Source organism: Chelon labrosus (assembly GCF_963514085.1).
Source record: "Chelon labrosus genome assembly, chromosome: 3".
Classification (NCBI taxonomy): domain Eukaryota; kingdom Metazoa; phylum Chordata; class Actinopteri; order Mugiliformes; family Mugilidae; genus Chelon; species Chelon labrosus.
Window position 1 is genome coordinate 10,165,147 of NC_140339.1, and position 22,314 is coordinate 10,187,460.

Here is a 22,314-nt window from a genome sequence, read left to right on the forward strand (position 1 = left end):
GTAGGTGTAATTAGCACTCCTTTCTAATAGGAAAACTCTAATATGCTGAGATTTGACAGCTGTTTAAACAACATGCAGTGACAGGGCTTTTAGAGTGTTTGGAGTAGCTCCCCGTGTTGGCGTTTTGGTGACAACACACTGTTCTAACAAGAGGATGTGATAGTTAATGTGAAAAGGAAAAAAAACAAAAAAAACATCTTCTGGATGACTAACCCTCATTTTCGCTTCTCTAAATCCTCCAGTGTCAGATATTCTCATCCCCAGTATTTCCATTTCAGACAATCAGTTGGTGATTCTACCTGCTGACAAAAAAATCAATCAGCATGCATCATAAATTACAAAATGTACCTTCTTTCTACTTGTGTACTTAACCGTCCTGTTGTCCGTCAGGTCAAATTTGACCCGTACTCTACTCCCCATGACATCCAAAAAGAAGTGTAGTTCTCAAACAGACTGGGTCAGGTCAAAAATTTGCACTGTCGATGGCAAAACAATAGGAAGATTAGGGTTTTTTACAGATCGCATCTTCTTAAATTTAAATTAAATGCTGATACATATTACTCGTGACAGTTTTATAGATCATTTCCAATACATTGCTGCATTTTGAGGTTTGTTTAGCTTAGACACAAAGCGTCTTTGGTTGAAGTGAGCTAACGGGTCGTTGGCTGTCCTTGGGCGACGGGCATTGACTGTTTGGTTGAATGACTGCCTGTAGGACACAGGAAGCAAACAGACAGCAGCTATAGTCTGAGCTATACCAACACCGCGCCTATTCCTCCTTTGTTCCCAGTGAATACGAGCGCTACAAGGCTTTGTCTCATGAACAGCATGTCGTGATATTTAGATACTCAACGTTCATGTTAAATTAAGTGAAAGGTGAAGTTCGGCAAATCTTCAAGTTAAAGATTAATATGTTTGTTTTTTTAATGTCATATTTTTAATTGATTCCTTGCTTAGCCTCTTCTAATATAATAAAATATTCAACCTTCATAATACTAAAGTGTATCATAACAACTACACTCATGGACACGTAAACCTTTATCTATCTGTGGAAACCTTTAATTTCTAAACTTTAAAGTAACTGATCACCTGTCAGATTTCTTATCAGTTCTAAAACATTTATTTATTTGTTTTTATTCCTATTTTGAATTCTGCTGCATTTTGTACTATAAATGGTTGAAGAGATAGGGAAGTATTGTGATACAGGGAAGTTGAAAATGGAGTGGAAAATGGAAATGCAAAGCAGAGCGCCGTTATCTTCACATGGGTCCATCCCTGAGTTCATTACTACACATGGCCACTCACTCACAAAGATTGTCATTTCAGATTTTAAACTAAAGCCTAGTTATTGGAATTCTTGGATCTAGTAGACCGTCTGTGTTAAACTGATGCTGCGAGTCTTGGAAACATTAGCTTAACACAAAATCCATCTGTGTCTAGTTCAAGTGGGTCGTCAGGCCAAGTCAGTGAAGATGAATCCAGTTTGTTTCTTGAGTCGTTGTGTTTTCTGGGATCAAGGCGAGTGCAGACATTATTGCTTAGACACAGTTCTGTAGGAGGATGCTGAATAGATCTTAGGTTACTGGGTATTTATTCTTTAAGTGTCAAGTGACGCTAATTACATTTTCATGGGTAGCGCTCATGTTGTCTCCAGCTGACTTTTCTTTCTCCCTGTGCCGATTAAAATCGCAACCCGGTGGCCCTGACAATGCAATCCACTTGAAAGGAGCAAGTAATGAAGCCATGTGCTTTATTTTACACCACTTAAAGCCTCACTAAAACTTAATACGATCACAATGTGTTTCGATGAAATTGTCCAAATTAAATTGCTCTGAAATTTTCTAAAAGCCTTTGTTGTCAAACTCAGAAGGAAATATCCGCTGACAATCAGAAGAAACCAGTTACAGTATGTGAAGTGTTTTATCAGCTGTTGAGCTCCAGTCCTCCCGATAACAAATTGTTCTGCCCCGGCAGCAGCAGCAGCAGCAGCAGCAGCAGAAGCCAGCTTATTGAGAGAGCGTATAAAGAAAAGTGATTGATAATCTGCGAGGCTCTGATCATGTTTTCAAGAACCACTTTATGTCCGCGGCGGAAACCTGCTCTCTCTGCTACGGCGCATTAGCGCAGCCAGCTCCCAGTTACAGATAAACCACCGTTGCTCGAGTCATCACGGGATTCCCAGTAATTGTGCCGCTTGAAAAGCCAGCACCGCTGTGTCTTTAAAACTGCTGGTGTTTAACTAAGAGCACTCTTCAGTACGAAGGGTCAGGCCTCGGTGGTGCTATGACAGAGTAGGACATGTAACACATGGCCTCCAGAAGGAACATCCATCTGCTCATTTACTTGAATCAGCAGGAACTGGCGTGTGAGCACAAGTCAAGCACAAATGTAAAATCTTGTAAAATCTTCAGTCTGCCCTTCTGCTATGTTAAATGATTTGTTCAGAACAAGACATTTGGGTTCTTTGTTGCTTGTTGCTTGAATGAAAAATGAACTTCAGTAAAATCTGTTGTAGCAAATGTTCCTTCTTCAAGATTTCAGTGCAGTCATGTCCACTTGTAAACTGTGAACCTCATAATAATGGTACATGTTTAAATTTAGTCCTAAACAATGCAACAAAATGAGAGAATGAGTTCAGCGATATTGGCCACGCAACAAGATTTACTTAAATCTTGCCCAAAGTCCCTGGTCCTTCTTCAAGGTCTCCTGCACACCGAGTAAATCTGCAGCAGCAAACTCCTTCAGCCAGCTGAAGTGAACACTGCTGTGTTTTATAGATTTTATAGAGCTGTAGTCAACCAAATAAAATTGACTGGAATTGTGCCTAACCTTCAACCAATCCACTGGTCCCAACTAAAATAAATAAATCTGCCAGTTATTTCTAGAATAAAGGAATTGGCCACAGTGCGCTCTGGTAACTGGTAGCATTATTAGCCAAAATTAATTGTAAATAAATATAAAAGGCTAAGTGGTATAGGATATTAAAACATTTGAAGTTAATTATCACATACTCAAAAGTGTCCTAAAGAAACTACAAATCTGGTTCCTCTTGGTTCAGCTTGTTGTTTTGGATATACACAATCAGCCACAACATTAAAACCCCTGACAGGAGAAGTAAATAACAATGACCATCTTGTGACAATACAGTGATCTGCTGGGCAACGTTTGGACCTGGCATTCATTCATGTGGATGTTACTTAAACATGTAGCACCCACCTAGACCAGACCAGGCACCCCCTCCCCATAGCAATGACACTCCTTGATGGCAACACATACACAAAAACACAACTCAAAAAAAAAAAACATGAATAAAAGCACAAGGTGTTGACCTGGCCTCCAAATTCACCAGATCCCAAACTGATCAAGTATTTGTGGGATGATCCACAGAGGCCCCTTCCCTCAACCCATAGGACCCAAAGGCCCCCACTAACAACACTGTGTTGCCAGACACCACAGGACACCCTCAGAAGGACCATGTCCAGAGTCTCAACTGCTTTGGCAGCACAAGGGAGACCTACAAAATATTAGGAAAGTGGTCATAATGTTACGCCTGATCAGTGTACCGTGACATGTATAAGTGAGAACCATGAAAGTAGTATTAACTGCAATAGTAACAGTACTCTTAGAGCCAACCATCACCTGCCCAGTTGATGCAAACAAGTTAGCCTCCTGATGTTAGATGATATGCCGTCGTTTGTTGAGACATGCAAAGTACTGATATGCAAAATTACTGTGGGGAAAGTTTACACTTGGCTTCATGGTTGGCCAAATGTTTGTAACAATATGAAGCCACACCAACGACTACTTTGACATGGAGTCAATTAGTCCGGAGTCGACTCAGAGGAAATGTTCAGTAAACGCTAATGAAGGCGGACATCGCCGTCTCCAACGCCTTGTTTTCAAAGCCACGTCCTTCCCGCTGCCAAAAAGAAAGAATTATAACCATGGCAACCAAATGATGTAGTGATTTTCTCCTTGTGATACTAAGACCGTATCGACCAACCAATCTGCCAGTATACCTGGAAACTAAAGCCCTCGTGTTTTATTGCTTGTGAGTTCAACTTTTCATTTGCAAGAGAGTCTATATATATATATTTGTTTTTATCTTTCCAAAGCTACATGCAGTAGCGTTGCCAGCAACCCACATTCAGTCTGTGAGCATCTTCTTTTGTTATGGTCGAATCATGGCAAACATAATGTAGTTTCACTGCTTCAGTATTGCCTGGCTTGGCCTTTGGGCAAAACAATGAATAAAAACTCAAGCTTAGTATTATTATGAATCTAAAAAAATAAATCCAGTGAATTTTTATTTCTAAAGAAAACAGAGCTGAACGCCAAGAATCTTTTCAAAACATTTATTACATATTTCCAAAGGACTGAATTAGTGTACCATCATTTTGATTGGCTGGTGACGGTCCATTCATGTCCACCATTATTGGACTGATATGCTTTGAACTGTTTAAATATGAGTTGAGATCTCGTGGTTCTAGGGGTTTACAGGAAATTAATCTACTTCTGGGACATTCTTCGTCGATCAAGTCTGAGAGGAGAATGATTTCTAAGTCTTTTATGTCCAGCATTGAGTTTATAACTTTACTGATGATTTTACAAAATGTTCAAGCAAGGAAGTAAATACGCAGCCTTAGCCACATTAATGAGAGCTGGCCAGTCCTCAAAAGTTTTGGAAACGGGAACACATACAAAACATCGCCTCCAGTGTGTAATCAATACTGCGTGAAACCATTTTCTAACTCACCTTAAAGGGGAACTACTGTTTTTTACAACCTGGACCTTATTTCTGGCATAAAATACAGTCGTTTACTCACCTATATAACTTTTGTGTAATTTGTATTCCTTCAGGAGATAATTAGATCAGCGTAAATCCATATAGTGGGAGTGACTGGGGCACCGAAACGCAGCCTCTAAATAACGCATTATCTGCCGTGAAACTCATTAATTTCACCAATATTTTGTTATCATACGCTAGTGCTATTACCTGTTGAGTCCGGAGTTACCTGTTATCATCGTCTGTGGTCTGTAGATTGACCTACAGACCAGAGATGACGTCGTCCAGGTCAGAAGACATGATAACAGCTAACTCCGGACTCAACGGGACAGATTGATTACTGCAAACAAGACTTCTCACTCGATATAATAACAATATATGTGTATATGCTGTGTAGCTCCGTGGTGTAGGAAATCATTAAAGTCCAGGTGTCCATACAGACGAAACATTTGCAGCGACTTGACTTCGGCTCCACTTCTGTTAGTTTTCTTTACATCTAAGTTTGGCTCAGATAAATTCATTGTCGTAGGAGCAAAACTTAGCAATGATCTAATGTAAAACACAGAAGAAGTTCAGGATCAACCCAGTCAAATATTGCCGACTTATTTTGGTGTTTAAACTATAAAAATACTGTAGGTTCCACTCTCAACCTGTGAGGCCAATATATATGTCAAACACAAAGAGCTGTTCTCACTGTCTTTCCAGGCTGTCAGAGGTGGTCTTCATCACTCAATTTTCTAACATCCTGAAACTGACACGCTGACAGTCATTCTGGGTTTCTGCAGCAGAGCAGCAGCAGCTAGCCAGGTGTTGGAGTGAAAATGGGCAGATCTCCAAATAGATTCTTTTTTTCCTCTCCCTCTTCAGATTCTTCACATTGCTGTTTTTGCTACCTTTCATGGGTGAACTGCAACTGTTTCCTGTGTGCTTTCAGAGAAGAAACGAGAGCAGTGTGGCTGAAATTAGAATCAAAAGACCAAACAAAAGCCACCACGGATACGCGGCGGTGTGCAGACTCTCCTTGCAGCTTGACTCGTGGCTTTGAATCAGAGTGATACAGATGGTGGTAAACACGCACGAGGGAACGCTACAGCCCACCTGTGAATGCAAGCCACTTGCAATGAAAACCAAATTCATACCCCAGCTATGTATTTAACACCTCTAAAAGCAATGTAAACCTTAGTTTCCGCTTCTGGTCCGTTATACACTACAGTATACCCAAGGCTAAGGTTTAAGGCTGCTACTGCTGCACTATAATTGATTTTGCAGATGATGCTGTTTGAGTTTCGATCACTAAAAATGATATAAACCATGAGCACGTCATGAGATTTCCTGGCAACAGCACGATATAAACATTTGACGAATGGGTTATAAAACACTATAACATAATTGTGAGAGGATTTAATAATATTTTGACAGTTTATTGCTGTCAACAATTATAATTTGTCTCATGGAGATACGGTTTATATTATTACAGCTGCATTGTTCATCCGTTTATACACCAGCCTCCAACTGGACGCAATGGCAGATACATTCATAAACATTTAAATCTGCTTATAGTCGCGGTTTATACTTCCGCGTCAATTTGACACCGTAGCTGTGGTGACAGTCCAGACCCCACTTAGACCCTAACGCCGTAGTCTGACGTGCACCTCCAGAGAAATGTAACTACGTGCCGTGGCGTCGCAGACCGTAAGATTGGTCCGCTTGGTCGTAGCGCGTTTCCGCTTTAGTATTTCCAGCTGCTTCCTCCATCTCCACAATTTTCTAATTGATGGTTCTGGATCAATAAAGATGGAACACATTGAGGAAAGGTTAACCGAGGAGTTTCGGAGATACAAACATTTGTACGACCCGTCTTCGGCGAAATGTCGGCGAAGGTTTCAGTCGCCATTGTTGAAAGTGAAGCAAGAAGTAGAAACAAAAATTAACCCGACTTGCAAAAAAAGACGCAGCGCCAACTAACGTTTGGGAGCGAGCCAGATGGACGAGCATGTAAGTATAGATGGCTCGCACCAGCGTAGGCTATACGCGTAGGTTATGGCGTCTTGTCCCAAAGCCATGCAAACAACAAAAAGCTAACGATAAATAAAATAGTCTTGCATAATGAATCAACAGAGGATACGGTGTGTTTCAGTCTGTATGATATTTTTTAATCACAGACTATCTCCGTGTCCTCCCTGCTCCACATTCTCCCGCTAACCAGCGTCACCTCCGCTGTCCCTGACTTGTCAGACACCGGTTCTCTAGCGAGTTGTGACGAACTGTCATGTGCGTGACTAAACCAGCTCAGCAGCGCGCTGTTGGTTGGAGAAATCACTCAGCCATTATAGCCTCTCAGTGTCTGAGAAAACAGCTCCAGGCAGGGAGGGTTTGGACAGACCAAGAGATGTGGAGAGACTGTTTTCCCTGCAGTGGGAAGCATGCTCGATGCGTCTCCCTAACCCCTTGCAAACAGCATGCCAACACAAGTCCCAAACAGCACCTTCTCTATCCACTTGTAAATTCACCAGCTCGGCAGCACAGGAAGGGAATGTAAATTAGGTGTGACTAACGGCAAGATGGGAATCCAGACAGTTTTCCCCCTACTCTCTGGCTGTTCTCCCCTGGCTACCTAGGGTTTTGTACACATCCACTTTCCTGCAGTGCTCCAGGCTGTCAGCTTGGTTTCACTTGCAGAATGACTTCAGCCGGAGGTGTATAAGCTGAGGCCAGATAAGGAAAAGAAGATAAAGGGGCAGTGTTGCTGAGCTGAACTCAGAAAGAAGCCTTTAAAGAATCTAATAGATTTGTCATGAACTGGGAGCTCTTTCACTCCAAAACCACTGGGCCAGCGTTGTGCTGACTGGAATATTGGAAATACTCCTGACACATGTGATTTCTCTGAAATATTTTAGCTGTATTAACTGGTTCACGCTTTGTCAACACATGGGCTTTTCGCACTTCATTTTACATCGTCACGGATAAGTCTGTTGATATGTTTCTTGTTGCAAACAAATTACACCGAGAGACCAAACTGAACAGCCAACACATGTGAACAGGCTTTTCCTCTGAGCCATGGAGTTGTCCAAAAACTATTAAAACCGCATCAATGAGCCACTCTTGTGAACATGTAGTTTATTTTGGTTCATTCCCGCAGACACTGTGCTGCACCACAGATGTTTGAGGAGCTCTGCTAAAAGCCACAGTGCCCAGCTGGATGGGCGGCTTATTGACCTTTTTTTAGCCGCAGTGATGGCGGTGAGACGCCACGGCTGGAAACGACTGACATCATGAAATGATTGAAATGATGACAAAGATTACCATTCTTGGCTTTTTTGTTTTGTTCTTTTGGGAGGTTTCTTTTTTTGTGTGTGTGTGTGTGTGTGTGTGTGTGTCATTGCACCACAGACATTCATTGGATTGCCCTAAAATTTAACAATCTGTCTGTGGGGAGAAGAATCGTCACTCGTCCATTGAAATAAGTCAAGATTTACTGAATGTAAAACTCTGTTGGAGATAAATACTGACTTTGGTGATTCCTTGGCTTTGGTGGCTTTGGAAATAAAAAGACATTCCCAGTTGTTGTTCTTGTATTTAGTCCTAATTGTTAGCATGTCAACATCTAAGATGGTGACAATTGAACCTTAACAAATCTATAACATCGGCGTGCTTAATGCATCGCTTAACGGCAGTCCACATTAAAAACAAGACGTGGACGCTCTGAAAGTGGTTTGTTCGCTCAGCCTCCACTAAGTCCAACAACTGTTCGCTGTCTGTGATCTTAAAACCAGCTGTTCGTCAGCAGCAGCTTCCGAGTAGCTGAAAGTAGAGCGGCCGGACAATCTGTCTTCACTGGGCTTACTGACAGCAGACATTTTTACCAGACTGAAATAGTCTCATGGTGAATCAGCAAGGCGAAATCCAGTCTTTTGATTTATGGACATAAGGGGAAAAAATTACTCTTGTGTGGACTGGCCTTTAGCCTTGGAACTACTCATTTGTGACCAGTTGTTAAGGACTTAGTGTAGAGTATCACAGACGAGGTACAAGGTCAGACACAACCACAGCGCTGGTTTTGGTTGGTTGATGAGAATTCTTTGACGGAGTTAACATCAGCTGCAGATTCATGGCTTAATAGAATTTTTTCTTCTAAAATACATTGGAATGTACACCATTCAGCCACAACATTATGACCACTGACAGGAGAAGGGAATAACATTGACCATCTTGTGACAGTCCAATGTTCTGCTGGGAAACTTTTGGACATTCATGTGGATGTTACTTAGACATGTACCACCCACCTAGACCAGACTAGGCACCCCCACCCAATAGCAGTGACACTACTTGATGACAGGAGCCATCCCCAGCAGGATGCAGCCTGACACAGACACACACACAAAAAAAAACATGAAAAACTGCACAAGACGTTGACCTGGCCTCCAAATCTTCTAGATCCCAAACTGATCAAGTATCTGTGGGATGATCCACAGAGGCCCCTCCCCTCAACCCATAGGACCCAAAGGCCCCCACTAACAACATTCTGTTCCCAGACACCACAGGACACCCTCAGAAGGCCCATGTCCATCCTCTGATGAGTCACAACTGTTTTGGAGGCACAAGGGAGACCTACACAATATTAGGAAGGTGGTCATAATGTTATGCCTGATTGTTGTATCTGTAACCTGGAAGCCAGCCCAACTTCCATCACCCACAAAATTATTGCAGCTGAAGGTTGGTCTGGAACCGCTCCGGGTCGATCAAAACGTTTTGTCTTTCTGCAGCGAAGAGTAACCGCGACGTAGAGACGAAGGTCATCTGAACACAGTTGAGTTGAATTTCTTTAAAACAAAATGACTTTGATCAGTTGTGGGACTATCCAGTTGCGTGCAGAGGTGGGTTTTTTTTTTCTTTCTTTCTCTGAAACACGCCCTATAATGAAATCCCAATGGCGCATTACAAGACCCATATTGGGTAAGACACATTAGCCTGGTGTGTTACCAGACTCAATCCTTATCACATCTGTTCCTTGATGCTATGTTTGCATTCAGGCCATTAAATCCTAGTTTAGACTTGTTAAAGCCTTTTCTCTCTGAACTTCCTTTTACTCTCCAGGCAGTGTACTTGTGATAGACTTGGAATTGGTTATTGTGAGAGCCCAGTGGGGATCAGTGTAACAGATACTGTTGAAAGTGTTACATTCAATCACGGAGCCGGTGCTGCTCCACTTTTAACTTTCCTTTTCTGTGTCATCGTTTGTAGGCATGAAGTAATTTCCTCTCGTCAAAAAGCGCGTCTTCAGAAGACGTGTCAACAAGTGCGCCGTGTATGCATAGCCGTTCTAGGATTATTATTCAGGTGCACTGGGATCCGTGTGTAATAAAAAGATGCAATACAGAACGCAACCTTTTTATTCCGCAGCAGACAAACGGGAACCAGATAATAATTCTTGTGATTATTATTGCAAAGAAGCTGATGGGCCTGCGCGTTATTGATGTCAGGGAGGATGTCAATGCAACTCTGTTTCAGTCTAATAAATACTCTTTGAACCGCTGCCCCTGAATTTTCTGGGGATTATGCGAGAGCTCTATCCATTAGCGATGAGCTGCATTCTCCCGTTATGTGTAATGGGAATAGTATGCATGCAGTCATATTTGTTTATGTGTGCGGAGAGTATCCAAGTGCGGCTTGTGCACGAGCATCTGTGTGTGTGTGTGTGAGTTTGGGGAGTGTGTTTTACGGTCTTGATGATGGAGCCAGTCCTCTGCAGACAACCTGTGCTTATTTTATGGTCTCCTCCCCAGCTGCAGCGTGTGGGCAATAAACCTTTCTCCAGCAATCTCCAAACAGTGCAGCAATCAATGGGAAATTATCTCAGCCAATCGATGGTCCGGCCTTTCTGTTTCTGCCTCTCTCTACCTCTCTCCTGCCGTCCTCCTCTCTGTATCCCTTTCTCCTTACAGCCCCCCTTCCCCCTCTCCGTCCTATTCTCCCCATCCCTTCTGTCTCATTTTTGCTGTCTCTCTGTTTTTTCCACCCACTCCTTCGCCCCCCTCCCTCCCTCTCCTCTCTTTTTTTTTTTTTTTTTTAAACTTGCTTTTCCCTCCAGCTCTCTCAAATCCGCAGCACCTATTTTGAAATGCGACGGCTCAGCAGCTCCAGAGCCATTAACGAAAGTCGGTTTTCACACGTGGAATATGTAACGTTGCTGGACTGACTTTCCTGGTGAATATAATGACTTGTTGTAAGGGACCAGAACTCTGTCCTCCATGTAGTTGTCCTTGGTTGTCAGTGGCGAGTTGCACGAAACCTCATTATTTCTCCATGTTTTGCTTAAGGATGTATTTTAATAAGTCTGAAACAGCCTTAAGGACATTTCTCAAACTGTTCATTTGAATAAAATACTAAGTAGTTTCCAACAGTTCTTTAAGATGCATGAAGTTTGACAATTATGAGGATAACAGGTACATGCGTAGAGGACTTCTAGCTTTAAATTGGATGTTTTTCTTGTTGTTTTTCATCTTGGCTACAGTGGCTACAATCAGCGTTTTTATATTAACAAAGGAAACTAAAGATCCAGATAGCTCAGGAGTTGAATGCTGAACTCATTAACCATGTGGCAAAGATTAAGAATAAATCCCAATGTTACGCCGTGTCTTCTGTGGGTGTAAGCAGGAACATGTTTACCATAGCAACATTGGAAGATGAGTTTGTGTTTTCAGTTTGTTCCATTGCTCCCAAGTTGGAAGAAAAAAAAAAAAAAAAGATTAATTAATGCATCCTCCCGGAGTAGAGGACTTATCTGCAGCGTAATTGTAAAGTAAATTCTCTGAATTTAATTTGATACAACACTGCACATAGCATTTTAATTTCAGCTGTCCTTGAAGATTTTTTCCACTATGCGCTGGAGTCAAGCGCGGCAAACCGTGCTGACAACGGCTAAACAAGTAGCTTACACAGTGCAATGCAGTTCTCATTCCCCCGAGCACTTCTTTTAGTTCACATACCGATCAGGCATAATATTACGACCACTGACGGTACAAGTAAATGACACTGAATATCTTGTGACAACTTTTGGACCTGGCATTCATGTGGATGCTACTTAGACACACACCACCCACCTACATTGGGATATACACCATTCAGCCACAACATTATGACCACTCACAGGAGAAGTGAATAACATTGACCATCTTGTGACAATCCAATGTTCTGCTGGGAAACTTTTGGACCTGGCATTCTAGACCAGACCAGGCACCCCCACCCCATAGCAATGACACTCCTTGTTGGCAGCAGCCATCCCCAGCAGGATGCAGCCTGGCAAAAAAAAAAAACATCAAGGAAAGGTATCTGTGGCATGATCTACAGAGGCCCCTCCCCTCAACCCATAGGACACAAATCCCCGCACTAACAGCAGTCTGTTGCCAGACACCACAGGACACCCTCAGAAGACCCATTTTCTAATGAGTCACAACTGTTCTGGCGACCTACACAATATTAGGAAGCAGGTCATAATGTTATGCCTGATTGCTGTACATGTTGATAGACGACCTCTCACATATATGGCAATGTGTCATGACAAGGAAACCTGCCAGGGCCGATTTTCCACTATATTGATTCTAGCTCTCGCTCGCGCAACGCCCGAAAGGAAGCAAGAAAGGCCCGAATGACTGAGAGGAGTTGGAGCATTAGCTTCACTTCCCTGTAGAGAAGAATGCTTATGCTGGCACGACACCACTTTGACTTGGCTCTCTGGAATTCTGCTGCCATCTCTGTATTTTATGATACAGTTATTATCGGGCTCTTAACATGCGATATTTATTTTCCCCTAAAACACACATTAGAGCGGAACTGCTCATAAACCTCATCTGCTAAATGATTTAAGAAAAAAATAACTGTAAATTACGAAGCATTTTTTTTATCGTGAACGTATCATTAGAGGAATCTTGAGAAACCCTTTTTGGCACCGTTCTCCAAATATTCCAGAGGTGTTTCCACACCTAGGCAGTGCTCGCTGCTGGCAGAGCAGACAAACACTGACAGCCATTCAAGACAGGCTTGGAAATGGTGAGCAAACAGCACTTCTCCTAAACACCTTGTTTATGCTGCTACTACCCACAGAGTTGAGCCGTAACGTGACAACATGAAAAGGGAGCGCAAGTGACAACAACCACCAGCCCTGCCTGCCACGCTTGTATCATTTTTTCCCCTCTGCCTCAGCCGCGAAGGAAAAACAGCCGGCTAATGCAGTGGTTTGACAAACCGGAGGCTTGTGTGAGGCTGAGAGACGCAGGGTTGTTATTTGCTTTGCAGTTAAGAATGGGGTCAACGTGTGTCATCAAAACGCTGCAGCAGACCCACAGCTTGTGAGAATGAGCTCTAATGGAGGAATCTGAAAAGTGATCAATACTGTGAATAACTGTATTGACAGAGAGAGGTTGGAGTCATGGTAGATTAGGAGGTCAGTGGCCACAGGGGGGTTTGTTTACGCACCATAGCTACATGCATTAATATTTAAAAAAAAAAGCAAATTAAATCCCTCTTCAAGATTCTCGGCTGTTTCTTCTTATTTAGAAACGTTCTCGCCCAAGGTTCACTTGAATTTGTGAGCAACGGATCGTAATCGTCAGTCTGCTAACCAGCAAGTTTTTACAGGTTCAGGTGTTGACTGTTGGTTTCTCTGCACACAGCAACAAGCACAGATATGAATATTTCTTGGATACATCATTGGAGTAGCAGTGTGAAATGATTGTATTGTGTAACGCTTTAGAACTTAACATTTCCTGGTTTTCCCACTGTGCTCACAGCTAGCACAACATCTTCTACTTCTAGTAGTTGAGATTGTTGTTGCAGACGGTTTCAGTTCACGTTGGTGGATAACGGTGGCACGCAGGGCTCAGTATTGGATCCCTAGTATTTATTGTAAGCATAAATAACAATTACAGTTCTGTGTGCTTTCCTATGCGGACAATACTTTTTTATGTGCCATCAGCTCCTCAGCAAATCCAAATATTAGTCTCTTTGAAGTTTCTTCTGAATATAATATAGACGACAAGTATGCACTTCACAGGAATATAGAGAGCTACAGTGGCACATGACTTCCAAACAAGTTGATCAATAAAGGTGTTGCACAAGGCTCAGTACTGGGCCCAGTCCTTTTTCCTGTACTGGAAGTAATACTTGTTTTTCAACTGATCATTATTGCTGCTTATTGTAGCTTTTCTGTGCTGATGATAACATTTTGTACGCCATCGACTCTCCTGATGACGTATGAACTTCCAAAAAGGTTTTTATGTTCCTGCTCGAATACCTGCTCTTGAACGAAGCAGGAAATTTTATCGTCATCAGCTAAAGGTTCGGATTTAGAAAACTTAAAGGCACATGTGAGCAACGTGACGTGGAAAACAAGAACCCTGACATTTTAAACCGTCCATAGAGGATGTAAACGTGGATGGATGAATAAAATGAAACGTTATGTTTTCCTACAGAAGCCGAGGCTCTATAGAAACCTATAGTGACATCATGCAAACTGCCGCTGCCGCTACCCTTGAAATAAAGGATACCATTCACCGTAGTGCTGTGTATGACTGTTTATATAGTTTGTTCAAGGCAGAAAATACCACTTACTCAGTGCTGCTTCTACGGCTGAAAACATAGTGACCCTTTCTGTGTATGGTTTGTTGCCATTGGATTTCGCTGAAGGTGCATCTGTTATGTACAACAAAATTAAAAGACACCTTGTTATGTTGCCAACAAAAGGCTGTGGTCTAATCTCTCTTTTGCTGTGGAATAAAGGGTCTTGTTGGTCTTTGCTTTCAACATCATCATCTCTCTCTCTCAGCCTGTCTCTGTGCATCTACCCGAGGCCGCCTGTAATCAGCAGGCCTTGAGCTCAGAAAGGTCATTCTGTCCCTTTGATGGTGTTTTGATTCATCCCTTCCTCTTCTCTCCCACCCTTCCCGTTCACTCACTCCCCCCTCTCTCTCTCTCTCTGTCTCTCTGTCTCTCACAGGGAAGCTGGAGAGTCACTACCACCAGGGTGCCAAGAAGGGGCTGGTCCCATCAGCTGCAGAGTGACGCTGGAGGAAAAGCTCGTGGGGAGGAACGGCCTGATCTCATGGGAACACGGAAAAATTCAGTTTTCCAAAAAAATTTAAAATAAATAAATAAATAAAAATTGGCCGCGGGTTGTCCAAATACTTTATCAGGAGTTACCATTGCTGACATATTCCGTTGAGCAACGCTGACTTTGTTTTAATCACTTGTATTTGCATTTTGCATAAGGACTGTTGGTGAGAAATATGCAGTTCAAAGTTGCAAAACTATCCAAATTATTTGTGATTGCATAAATAAAATAATTTTTTTGTTCTTCACTGGCTGAAATTTCATTTGTCAAATGAACCGTCTGAAATTTTAAAAGACAAGAAATAAACTAAAAAGACTTTTTTTTCATGAGTTTTTACATCCCAACAGATACCTACATTTAACTTAAACTGTTCATGTCTCCTCCTAATCAAAGGGCCTGTTCAAACCTTGCATTCAGATCCGATTTGGGCGATCCGATCATGTGAAAGACGGGTGTGAACAACTCCCAGGACGCATTGAGATCGCATTTGAGAGATCCGATCTCTGACCACGTTTGGAGGTGGTCTGGTTCCATTAGAGACAGCAGCTGTTACAATATTCGACTGCACCCCAGATGATGTCGGGGTTTATATGCAGAGCACGAAACTGAGATCGGATCCGGAGACTCATTTTAATGCCAGGTCTGAACACACATGCTGTACCAAAAGCTGGTTGCTTGCGATCAGATCTTAACGCAAGGTCTGAACAGGCCCATCGGCAGGCTTGTCGTTACCCTTTTCACACCTAAGGCCACATTTAGACCAACAATGGTGCGATGTTAAAAAACACGGCCCCCTCATTAATATCAATGAGACCGTTTCATTAGAACAGCAGGGGGGATGACGTGGAGAACCCCCGGCGAATGCATAATCCATAAGTGGTGGCTTGTAAACGTCATTTTGTCTGCAGGGAGAAAATTGCTCCTTCTGTGATAGCGCCTCACACTTGTGTAGTGTTTCTTCAAGCCTAACCACCGCCATCTGATAAGCCCTCAGACCTGTGAGCGTATCAGTCAACCTGGGCTTCCTGTACCTGTGGTTACTTGCCCTCACTGAGGAAAACCCTTAGATGCTGGAATATTTTCAGTCTAAACAGTGTGAGATATCAAGTTGTTGTCAAGGCTCCCACAAAACTTCAAACCAGTTGTCAGCATTTTTTAAAAGTTGAATGCAAGGCTCCTATGAAGGTTTTAGTCGATTTTGCGGCGTCTTAACTTCAAGTATGTATTACTAATACGACTTATCAGTTCGCCATGCCTGAACCGCCACTTACATTTATTCAAATATGTCAAATCTTCAGGACCTAACATGAACGAGCTGCTGCTCCTGGGTCAATTTATTTCCACGTCTTGACGGTCCTCTGCGCTCATATTCCAGTGCACGCTTTGACGTCTTTATTATTTAGTGCGGCCGTGATTGATGGCTTTTACGAGCGAAGTCATTTTGCGTTTCAACATTTTACTTGTTCTCGCATTGCCGCGTGTTTATTTCCTTCCAAATGTGTTGAGTGGTTCTTCGACTAAGCCGTTTCTTGCCCGAGGGCGTATTTCACCACGGTATGAAAAGCATAGCATGAATCACCAGCACACACACACACACACACACACACACACACACCCACCCATCCATCCAGAGTTGTTATGTTTTTGCCTGTGCCTAGCATTGTAATTCGCTGTTGATTAGCTTAGATTTACTCTTGTTTGAGTTGCAGATTAGCTACAACTCTCTGCTCCACTCCATTCAGCATGAGAACGCATAATTGCACCGGCCCTCCCGGTAATCTCCCACCCAGAGACTGTAAGAGGCTTCTTTTGTAAAGTTTCTCAATAGAAGGTGTTTTTTCTTCTTTTCTTTTTTTTTTTTTTTTCCCTGAGCAGTTGCTTAAGAATTGACTAAATTCAGCCCCCCGGAGAATCAACGATGACAGCTACTTGCCCTGTGGGTGGCCTTTTCTTCAGTCTTCCAGATCAGGGGCATTCCTCCAGATGAGAACAGACATCCAAGTTCACATAAACAAGGTCTCTGCGCTGTTACGCCGAACAATTAAGCACATGCAGTTTTAACTAAGCCTCTTTAGATAAACACCATGAGATCATGTGCTGTTGGTTTTTCCCTGCACAAAAGATGATGCGATGTGTGGAGGAAAGGCCCGAGGTGAGCCACGCTGTCTGAGCTGCAACAGACGAAATGCCACCAGCAAATCGTCCTGTTTGCAGAAGCTTACTCGCTTTCTGGTGTAAAGTTGGAAGGAAAAAAAAAAAAAATGTCAGCTTAAAAATGGCAATTCACCTTTATACGGAGGTTTAATTCTTGGCCGGGAGCAGTAACTTCCAGGAGTTGTTGCTGGCTGCCTTGCGAGCTCTCGGAGCCAAGAATAAAACCCTGTTCACATATAAAGTAATCCGCTCAGCGTTCATCTCTTTGTGGCTGACAGTTGGTCGCTAGTGGACGTACCAGGCACACGTTGCCAAAGTAGCACTTGTACTGAGTATTTCCAACCCCAAACAAGCAGGACATTTAAAAAAAATAAAAAATACTAGTGTATGGATGGAGCTAGTTTTTCTTCCTGTCCCTGCTCTCTGTTTGAAGACCACCAACCCCGCCTTCAAACCGACTATTATCTCAGTGAATTCGGTGGTTGGAACCAAAGCTGTGGACGGTGTTTTCTTCAGTAAATGTTTGGAGCATTTGAGTCATATGCCACCACCAAAGTTGTTTTTCTTTCTTTTTTTTGCCTATCGCCACTACCACCCGTTGAATTTCACTGGAAGTCAATGGTTTCTCGTCACCACACTGCTGTGTTTCTTCCTGTGTGTCAGGATTCCCAGTTATCCAGGTCATAGTATATCTTAAACAAAGGCAGCTGGACTTGTTTTGGGTTACTAATCCAAGTGGCTACTTCAGTTCTGGAGAAAAATGGGAAAACATCTTCAACAAATCTCAAAAGCGTCCAGCTTTGTTTTAGATATGCTGAACTGTTTCCAGTCTTTATGCTAAGCTAACACGACACTGGCTGTAGCTTCATATAAAACTGAAATTACATGTTCAGTTTCTTCTCAACCTTTATAAGGAAATCAATCTCACGTTCATACCTTAATGTCTGACTCAGTTCACATCGCCAAAGATTTGTTTGCTTATCGTCGACACAACTCGTTGATTTTCACTGGCAGTCAGTGGTCTCTTATCGCCCCTTAATGGCTTCTCTTCCTGTGTGTCAGGATTCCCAGTTATCCAGGTCATGGTATAGCTTAAACAAAGGCAGCTGGACTTGTTTTAGGTTTCTCATCCAAGTGGCTTCATCAGTTCTGGAGAAAAATGGAAAACATCTCCAAGAAACATCTCCCGTTTTATTCCATATCTCCCGTTTCTTTAGATTTTTTTTATTATTATTTTTTAAATATAGACAGCTTCACAGTTTGTGTTTTACTTTACCTAATGCCAGTTTCCAGTCTTTATGCTAAGCTAAGCTAACACAACTCTGGCTGTAGCTTCATATAAAACTGAAAAAACACATTCAGTTTCTTCTCAACTTTTATAAGAAAATCAATCTCACGTTCATATCTGAATGTCAAACCTTTCTTTACATCTAATCAACTGATGAAATTAAGATAGGTTTACTACCTGTTCACTTCACAACGCCAAGATTTTTTGCTTATCGTCGACACAACTTGTTGAATTTCACTGGAAGTCAATGGTCTCTCGTCACCACATTGCTGCTCGGTTCTTCCTATGTGTCAGGATTCCCAGTTATCCAGGTCATGGTGTATCTTAAACAAAGGCAGCTGGACTTGTTTTAGGTTTCTCATCCAAGTGGCTTCTTCAGGTCTGGAGAAAAACAGAAAACATCTCCAAGAAACCTCAAACGCGTCCAGCTTTGTTTTAGATATGTCTTCCTGTGTCGACTCTCCTTTTATTCCATATTTCCTCTTACTTATCTTTAGATATTTTTCACAATTTAAACTAAACACAGAGAGTTTTGCGGTTTGTTTTTTTTGTACCTTACCTATTGCCCAACTGTTTCCTGTGTTTATGCTAAGCTAAGCTAACACAATGCTGGCTGTAGCGTCATATCAAACTGAAAAACATATTCAATTTTTTCTCAACTTTGAGAACTCATATGCGAATGTCAAACTTTTCTCATTAATTCAGTACCCGCCCACTTTGCATTGCCAAAGATTTTTTGCTTATCGTCTACACAACTCATTGAATGTCATAAGAAGTCAGTGGTCTCTCATCAACACATTGCTTCTAGGTTCTTCCTGTGTGTCAGGATTCTCAGTTATCCGATGATGCTATATCTAAAACAAGGGCAACTTACTTTTTGTTTTTTTACCTTACCTAATGCCAAACTGTTCCCAGTCTTTATGATAAGCTAAGCTAACCCAACTGCTGGCTGTAGCTTCACATAAAACAGACATGAAAGTGAGATTGGTCTGAAAAGTTGAAAAGAAAGGTAATGTTTTTTTATTTCTCAGAATGTCAAACTGTTCTTTAAATCTCACCAAGTGAAGAGGCACTGAGTGTTTCATCAGTCTGCCCGAGGCGTCTTTCTTCTGCTACATCACACACCAACCACCCTGCTGGTAATGATGGTGGTGAACAGGGGAGAGGAACTAATCAGCGGAGATGAAGCACCATAACAAGCATGCAATCATGCAATTTGGAGCACCACCTGTTTCAGGAGTAGGAACTCCAACTAAAAATCCTCGTCACCGTCCAACTTCCATCCATTTAGCCGAGGTTTTAAATTAAATTAGACGTGAAAGGGGTAACGTATTTATACATCGCTTGGGCAGAAAAAGATGCCAAACCGAATTTTCTGACTGAAATGAAATGTAATTGACTCCAGCCCAACAGTTAGCCCTCCTAGCGCTCAAGCCAAGTTTCCAGTTGTAGAAGCAGCAGGACCTTTGTGTGCTTGCTGAGAGACTGATTGGTCTGAGGGCACAGGGTCCCATCCCCCCATCCCCACAGGCCCTGGAAGAGGAATTAGGCTTTGGAGCACTGTAGAAGAGGTGGTGGCAGGCTGGGCAACAATACAACCCGGGAACAGCTTAAGGCTCATCCATCTCATAATCCGTCACAGAGCGCTGCCTGTCGAGCCCGAGTGGCTGTACAAAGGAAATATTTAGGAAAGGATGTTGTCAATATTTGCTCATTTAAGACATTTTGACAGGCGAATTCAAAGCGCTGAAATCACTACAAAGGACGCTCATTACCTCTGCAACATCTCACGTACATTATCTCACCATTATCACCATGCCAACAGGAAATGATCAATCACATTGTTTAACGGCGGATTAATTAGAGGGAAGCAGTTTCGGGAAACATGTTCGCTCGCTCGCTTGCGGAGAGTTTGACGAGGTTGACGGATACCACTGCGGGATGAATGTATAGCTGGAGCCAGCAGCCAGTTAGCTTAGCTCAACACAGAATGTGGAAGCAGAGGAGCGGTTTGTCTGGCTCGGATTAATACGAACAAAGAAAGACACATGTTAATTAACGAGTTTCAGATTTGTTCATGGGCGGATTATGCTGAGGCAGCGCTGACGGTTTCCAGCTCCGCCTAAGATCCACTCGTGTACAGACATATAGCATTGTGGATACACATAGCTTATACAGTTTGTCCACGGTTCTGGTGGACTTTTCCTCGTTATGATGGCTTGAACTTGCTGTAGGAATTAGGCCTAATAGAGCAGAATTCCTACAATCCACAATGTGTGTCATGGCTCGTCGACTCTGGTTTGTTCAGAGGTCCTAGGTGGGCCCCATCGGAGGAGGGGAGATACAGGAACTTTTGAAAGCGTATACTCCCTCAAGGCCTGTGAGTAAAACACAAAGAGACATCTAAGATGTGTATGTGGTCTCAGTTCATGACCTGTTTGCCCTTGAGGGTTGGGCAGCAGCAAATGTTAATATCTGGTGTATAAATGATCTTTTCCTGAAATGATCTAAGGGAAATCCGTGCATGTCTCTCCCGAACATTAGGTATCCTCGAAAGGAGAGCAGATGCATAAATTCAATTAAAAATGGATTTCCCATCAGAAGTAGCTTTCATTCGCTGCCATTTCTAAAGATCCACCGATAACCGATCGATTTAGCCCCTGACCTTTAGACCTCGCTGAATGGGAAACGTATCTGTAACGACACAGAGGAAGGGCAGATTCAAAATTATGGCCACATCAATTTTCCACAGGGAAAAAAAAAAAAAAACACTGAGTGAATTTACTCCAACAGCAAACAAAAGAGACTCCTGGGCCGTCACATTAGAGCCCTTCCACAGAAAACCCCCCACCAAGAAGCCTTCACAGCTCCTCTGAGCTTTTTAACTCACATGATGCCACACTGTAGACAGTTGTGTTGATGATCTGTCTTCGAGGCCTCTTCTGTCAGGAGGGGTAAATCTCTGAACATGGTGTTTTGTCAAGCTTTTAGCCTCTTGAATATGTAAAACAGTCCCTTCCAGGCTACTGTTTTCTCAGGAACAGGCACTGTAACTGATACATAACATGATTACCTTGGATTAACTATTTGCATATTGCTATATGCTAGACAAATAAATGCTTTTTTTTTTTTTTTTTTTTCCACAGGCCTACAAATGTGTACTTTTTCAGTTAAAATGTAAAGAGAGTTATGAATATTTGACAAAACTGCAGGAGACAGCCAGCGGAGGACGGAAAAACACAGAGCCTTATAATCAACGTACTGACAGTAAAGCTTTTGTTCTAGATCATTAAATCCAGAGATATGTTTTTCCGAATGCCTCATGACTGTGGTATGATTTCTGTTTGACTAATTGGGTCAAAACTCAAATTCGTCCCAAATACGACGTTTCATACAAATTTAGAACATGCAGCGAAAGATGTCGTTGCTTTTATGCCTGATCTAATTTTTCTCCGAGGTAAGGGCTCGGATCATGTGTTGAAAGATGAATGGACACTTCTTTAATAAACTCTGTATCCCCCCCCTTTTTTTTTTCTTTCCCGGTTGCCCTTGATTCTGCCTTTTCTGCCTATTGCCAAATATTTGACCTCTGATGAGTCTAAAAACCACAGGTGTGTGTTAAAACTCGGCTTTAGAAATAATCTCAGCAGAACATTTGCCATATTGCTTCACTCTGCTGAGGTCATTTTTCATTATGTTGTTGATTAATTCTTGGCTCTTTGTCGAAAGATTTCTCCTGAGCTTAATGCATGTTGCTGTCTGCATGACTCCCATCCATTAAGCACTAATGGCAGATGACCTTAAGCCAAGCCAATAGTTTATTCAACAGTGGGCCGTAAATGTCTTCAACCCGACTGAAATCATCCTGATCAGAAAAAGGTGTGCTAAACAAAATGGTAAGATGTACATGTTTACAAACCTTCAATCAGAATACACTGCTTTTATATTAAGAGGTAAATAACAGAAGAAGACGGCAAACTA

General features: G+C 42.3%; 1 protein-coding gene across 2 annotated transcripts in view; it reads left to right on the forward strand.

Annotated features, from left to right (window-relative positions):
- trip4 (thyroid hormone receptor interactor 4) overlaps positions 1 to 15,138 on the forward strand; it is a 77,535-nt gene extending 62,397 nt beyond the window's left edge. For both annotated transcript variants that reach the window (XM_084541178.1, XM_084541177.1), the window contains one exon: positions 14,778 to 15,138. In XM_084541178.1, coding sequence (XP_084397304.1) covers positions 14,778 to 14,927 — 150 coding nt within the window. In that variant the 3' untranslated portion in view covers positions 14,928 to 15,138. The remainder of the gene's footprint in view (positions 1 to 14,777) is intronic.
- Positions 15,139 to 22,314: the final 7,176 nt, after the last annotated feature.